This window comes from Poecilia formosa, unplaced genomic scaffold (genome assembly GCF_000485575.1).
Source record: "Poecilia formosa unplaced genomic scaffold, Poecilia_formosa-5.1.2 Scaffold253, whole genome shotgun sequence".
NCBI lineage: Eukaryota > Metazoa > Chordata > Actinopteri > Cyprinodontiformes > Poeciliidae > Poecilia > Poecilia formosa.
The window spans coordinates 573,142-579,614 of NW_006800192.1; the positions used below are offsets into that span (position 1 = coordinate 573,142).

General features: G+C 38.7%; 1 protein-coding gene across 1 annotated transcript; it reads right to left on the reverse strand.

Moving 5' to 3' along the window:
- Positions 1-946: 946 nt before the first annotated feature.
- twist1b (twist family bHLH transcription factor 1b) lies at positions 947-1,973 on the reverse strand. The gene is made up of 2 exons (XM_007569996.2): positions 1,248-1,973; positions 947-1,066 (listed from the first exon to the last, which is right to left on the reverse strand). Exon 1 carries the CDS (start codon positions 1,815-1,817, stop codon positions 1,308-1,310), a length of 510 nt encoding a protein of 169 aa, XP_007570058.1. The 5' UTR covers positions 1,818-1,973; the 3' UTR covers positions 947-1,066; positions 1,248-1,307.
- Positions 1,974-6,473: the final 4,500 nt, after the last annotated feature.

A 6,473-nucleotide genomic window follows, 5' to 3' on the forward strand; every position in this document is an offset into this window, starting at 1 on the left:
GCCAATGCTTTAATAAAACGCCTCCTAAATGTAATCATTTTTTTCTTTTTTTTTTTTTAAAGAAGAAGCTATATGAGGAGCCTATCAATTTTTTAAAATTATTTTCAAATTCTGCGCCAATAGTAGATAGGTTTCTTTCTAACTATTTTGCACTCGAAAGCAACCAAGTGCAAACCCAGTGATGTATACAATACAGCTCATGTTGTGTCATTCATTTTTATCCAAGTACGCAATTGTAAGCACATTGCAGAACAGGCATGCATGAAATCTTCAAAATGTATATACCATTTTTCTGAGAATTATCGTATAAATTAATATAATAAAACTTGGGGGTAAAAAAACATCAAAGTGATATTTCCCATCGTCTTTTTCTTTATTGTAAAAACATATACAAACATTTACAGAAAACAAGGTAATATAAAAAAATGGAATTAGTTTATTTATTTATTTTTACTTCTTTTTCCATTCCAGACACAGGATTTATTTCTCAAGGCAACAGGTTTCACCAATAAATAAATAATTGCATTCTGAAAGTTCTCTTTATCTCTCTCTCTCTTTTTCTCCTCTCTTCCTTCCTTTTTTTTTGCACAGGTTAATTCCACAAAGTCAGCCGTGAGTCATGTAATTTGATCTCCACAGAAATAAGTCCAAACGTATGCATTCAACAAAGTAAAGAAAGAAATAAAAACGACATATATTTGTAACATTCGCCAACAACATGAAAGCTCATTAAAATGGGGCCCCAGCAATGGGGGCCTCTTCCTCTCTCCACACACACACACACACACACACACACACACACACACACACACACACACACACACACACACACACACACACACACACACGCACGCACACACACCTACACACACACACACACACACACACACCTACACACGTGTATATATATATATATATATATATATATATATATATATATATATATATATATTCCTCATGCATGCAGAGCCACAGAGTCGTCTTTGGTTTGGTTGATCCCATGTTTCCAGCATTGGACTCCTCCAGAATGTCCCTTCAGAATTTGATAAGTAGATTCAGCAGTCACCTGTAGGTTAGACAACGGGTTATTTACCATGAAACTTTGCAGAGAGGCAAACTAAGCTTTGAACTACTGGATTATTAGGTTGCATAATATTTTCTGAATACTTGGCAGCACTTTTTATTTTTATCTATTTATTTTTTTAGTTATGAGTCATGCATATTAGTAGAACAAAACTTAAGCGTACCATTTTGGGCAAAAATAATAATAATAAAAAATTAAAAAAAAAAAAAAAAGTCTCCAGATGTTAGTGAGATGTAGACATGGACCAAGCTCCCTCCATCCTCCACACGGAGAAGGCATAACTCAGCCTCTCATGAGCCACATAGCTGCAGCTTGACATCTTGGAGTCCAGCTCGTCGCTCTGCAACACCTGGCAGAGGAAGTCGATGTACCTGGCAGCGAGTTTTAAGGTCTGTATTTTGCTCAGTTTGTCCGAGGGCAGCGTGGGGATAATCTTCCGCAGGGCCGCGAACGCCTCGTTTAGGGACTGGGTCCTCTGTCGCTCCCGGACGTTGGCCATCACCCGCTGCGACTGGAGCTCCTCGAAGGACTGGGGGCTGCTGCTGCCGGACTTCTTCCCTCGTTTCCCCGGTGTCGGGCTGTCCGAGTCGTCCCCGCTTTTCCTGCTCGTCCTACGCTTCCTCCCGCCGCCTCTCTTGGGCTGCCTGTCCGGCTCCCCCTCGCTGTTGCTCAGGCTGTCCACAGGAGAGACGGGGGAGCTTCCCGACTCTTCCCCGAGATTTTCCTCAGACATCTCCCACCTGAGAAGACGTAGGGCCACAGAGGGGTCCGAGAATTCACTCCCCTCTCATGAGAAGTCTGGGAGATGGTCCACCTGAAGATCCACCGCAAAACAATCCATAAATAGGTTCCTTTGAGGAAAAAAAACCCTCTTCTGTTAGTTGAGAAACTTAAGAACTTCTTATAGGCTACATGTAGTAAACTTTTTTTGTTGTTTGGGCGAACATGATTGGCTGAGAAGTTGAAATACGCGAATTGAGGGGCGGGAACATCCGAGAAACTGTTTGAGAAGCTCTGCACAAAGCTCAAGTTTCTTTGTTAAACTTTTTAGAAATGCATCTTAATGTGGCAAAAAATACAAATTTAGAGGGGAAAAACAATAATTGACAAAATGAATGTTGTGTGTTTGATGAGTTCATTCCACACAACGTGATGTGTTTCAAGCCTTTATTTAGGTTCATTTAGAATGATTCTAGTTTACAACTTATGGAAATCAAACCAGAGGAGTAAACAAACAAAGATTATCGTATGTGTTGTGCAATCATGGTGAAGACTGCTGACTGGACAGCTGTCCAGCAGATAGTCACTGACACCCTACGGGTAAACAACAAAAGGACATTACTAGCAAAGCTGGACATACACACATTGCGTAGATATTTGTGGAAAGTTGAGTGGAAAGAAAAAGTGTAGCAAAAAAAGGATGGGCAAGCAATAGGGATAACTGCAGAGCTACTGGAAATGGACAGTTGGTCAGATCTTTTGTATGAATGAATGGATCCATGCAGTGTGGCAGGGAGGTGTGGCACTGCTGAGATGTTGATGATGCCTGTTTCTTTTTTTTGCAATTTTTTTTATCATCGTATCTTGACAATAGCCTACCCAATATATTATCCATGAGGTTAGGTTAGTAAGTTTGCTGGAGAATCAAATACCATAATGCCATGGTTACACATTCATGTTCGGACACTTTTTTCAGTGACCACTCTTTGTGGTTCCTGATTCAGGAGCAGCTTAACACAAGGAACATAACCGTTTTAGCCCGCTTAACCTTTTAAGCGATAGGCGACGTGTTCAAGAACATGGGGTGGAGTGAAAAAGGAAATCAATATTTTCCTGCAACAAAAATTTGGAGAAGTTTAAAGCAGGTTTAGGTTTTAAAAAGAAAGCTAAAATCTTTGAGCATTTTCTAGAGCGTACTGGAAAGTACGCTCTAGTACAGCACCATGGCAAACCTACCAAGACACGAACTCGATCCACCTGAAGTGACATACTGAGCAAAAACAGAGTAACTGAAAAGAGTGGCCAAAGAAAGCCACTGTAAAAAGGAAGCCATAAGAAATAATGGTTTCCACTGGCCATGCAGGGGGCACAGCAAATATGTTAAATGTAGTGGTCTGCTGCACATCACCATGAACACCCAGGTGAAACATCCCGTTGGCAGCATCATGCCATTGCGTATCTTTTCCTCTGGCAGCGAAAGACAAGCAGAGTTGATAGGAAGATTGATGGCGCTATATACAGGGCAATCCATCATGAAAACCCATTAGGGACAAAAGATTTTAGACGCCCGTGGACGTTCAGATTCCAACAGGTCAATGACCCTAAGCATAAAGTGAGAGCTACAATAAAATTAATCTGTGGCCAGACTTGTAAAGATTGCTGTTCAAACATCCTTTTTGTACCAATCTGACCAACCTTGAGCTGTTTAGAAGAATGTATCCATGCCACACTCTAAAATTTAATTAAAAAGAGAGAAAAAAAAACAACAAAAAAACATTGTCTTGTTTCCATAATCACAAATTTACACTATTTTCTGTTGGTCTATCACATTAACCCTCATCAAAATATATTTATATTTAAGCAGTTCAAGGCTTATGAATGGCACTGAATACAACATATAATCAAATTATTATTATTTTTTATATAATAACTTGCCTGAAACATTTGTTTCCATTCAGCAAAACAATTTCAATAACAGAAAGTACTATATATATATATATATATATAGTAGCATACAATACATTGTCATACAATTTGTGTTTGTGCATCCACAGTGGAAGCGGCTCAGGTTTTCTGATTCGGAGCAGAGAAAAGGGAAGCTCTGTGTGCTTGGCTCTGCAGCACTAACAGGGCTGGTGATACAATATCCATCTTGTTTAGTGGAGGATTACTTTGTTTAGGTTTGAGAAGACTGTGGTCCACAGGAGCAGCATCTGGCTCAGGAAGCAGGGGGGGCATTCGGGGTCAGAGGTCACAACACCAGTGAAACATCCATTTACATCTTGTTGGAGGCCTCAGAGTGAGGTATTGTTCTAAGGGGAGCACAGGCCTGTTTAAGTGTGGATTGAGATTTTTTTTTAGATTTCAATTTTCACATTTTTACAAGAACAGACGATCACCTCACCTCATTTATTCTTGTTGATGATTTTTTTAATCAAAATTCCTTCTCTGCAAACTAAATTCTAAATGTAATCTTTGAATGTTTTAAACTTGCAATCGTTCGTTGTTTATGATGACAAAGCAGAGCAGCTTGAGTCTGTTTCAGGTGACTACACCTGTCCTGTGCCTCTGTCCATGGTGCTGATCTCATTACGCTCTACCTGCTGCAGCAACACAGGTGAGGAAAGAGATTTTTCAACCGACTTGCGTAACCATGGCCTCTCTCTTATCTGGAGTGCGCTCAGCAAGAGAACAGATAACACAGGAGATTTAAGCTGAAGGTTTATATGACAGATTGATGAGCCTGCTCCTTAACTTAAAATGGAAAGCAGAGACAAAGCTTTAGTCTTGCACATAAACGTGTCACTTGAAGTATTTTAGGAGAAATCATCCTTTAAAATTGGCTCATAAGCAAAGCAAATTTATAACCATTAGCATAGGTAAGTACAAATATTTGAGGATGGCTTGTACTTAATTATTGCTCCTTAAGGATACTCGATTCTTTAATCTAAATGCATTTCTTTAATCCACACAAAGTCACAACAATGCACCAGGCTCAGACTTTGGTAATATGTTGAAAGGTCACTTTATAAAAAAGGGAAATAAACCCACCTGTTGCCTGTTAAATTATACAAAGATTTCACTTTTTATCCACCGCAATAGCAAGAACGTTTGAAAGTCAAAGTGAGAGCTTCAAACTTAAGCTGTCAAGCATGGTGGCGGCAGCATTATGCTGAATGACTGCTTCACTGCAGTCATTCAGTGAAGCAACTTGTCCATTTTTTTGAATTTAGTGTACTAATGTTTCTGTACTAATGTTTTCCATATAATTTAATTCATTATTTGATCACTTCAAAAATGTTGTTAAAATTCCAGCATACTCAAGGCATCCACTCCCATAATGGATAAATACAAACTTCTCACTAGACCTGTATGGCAGAACGTAAAACTACACTAGAAAACCCTATCATATAGTATATGATGTGCACAACTTTCACTTTTTCATTGTGCTGTGTTGCAACCAACAGTAGCCAAAATCCCAACTGAGGATTTAAATCTACAAAAGCCCTTTTTTAGACTTTCTTACAATGTGCAAGATAAGGAAGGAGGAATATTACATTGTTGCAAATTCCTGTATTTGTATTCAATGTAGCACCAGCCAAACCTAACCCCTTAAATGCCCGATATTTACAAAGAAAAAAAAAATCCAAAGTCAGAAACACATAAATTAACATATTGTCAGAATCCTCAGGTCATACATGGTTCTTAACAAATTGTTTTTCTTGTTACATTTTCCTTTTTCGCCCTAATACATCAGCTACCAGAGACCACACCCAATAACTTAAGACAGTTTTGAAACCCTCTGACCATAAGAAAAACAATTGCAATGACAGTGAATGTTAGCTACTTTGACAAAAAAAAAGTGAGAAAATACATTTCAGACTGAATATTAAGTAAAACCTTACTAAGATAATCTTTTAACCATGAGGGACAGTGGAATGGACTAAGAAATAGACTGAAAAAGCCTCTTTAAGACAAATCTTGTATTGTTAAAAAGTACAGTTGTATAAAGAACAGTAATCAGCGAGGTCAAGTTTAAACCAGAAACATGCCAGTGGTTGTATTAGCATTTCTGTGTCTGACTGGGATCATAATAAGCAGACTGGAGAAGAAGAACAAAGACGCCAGTGACTTGAAGCATTTAAGATGATGATACAACAATTAGAGACTGTGTTCTTTTGATTAATTCAATCTTGAAATCAAGGTTACTGTCACTCATCCAGGAAAAAAAAAAAGCAAAATCAACAAATTACTTGAGCATTTCCTAGGTTGGCAAACTGACTCTGGAGTTCATGTGTTCTCTTCTTCTGTGTGGATTCTCTCCAGGTTCTCTTTCATCCTTCCACTGTTTAAAAATATGTCAGGTTACTGGTTCCTCTGAATTGCCAAAACATATAGTTGTATGCCTTTTGTGTCTCTGTGTTGCACTTTAATGGACTGACAGGTTGTTCCAAGCGAAACCTGCATCTCAACAACCAACTGCTGAAGATAAGAATCAACCCCCCCCCCACCACGAACCTGCCAGGGATAAATGGGTGTAGAAAACGGATGGATTGATTATTATTATTATTAGAACACACTTTTATCATTCTAATATTTACATGGAAATCTGCCTAATTCGCTCCTGTACAAGTCCTCCTTCCATTTTGTCATATTGTGACACCAAAGT

What these genes read in the sequence shown, in the direction of transcription:
- twist1b (XM_007569996.2), bottom strand. Translation starts at nt 1,817, where the DNA reads ATGTCTGAGGAAAATCTCGGGGAAGAGTCGGGAAGCTCCCCCGTCTCT.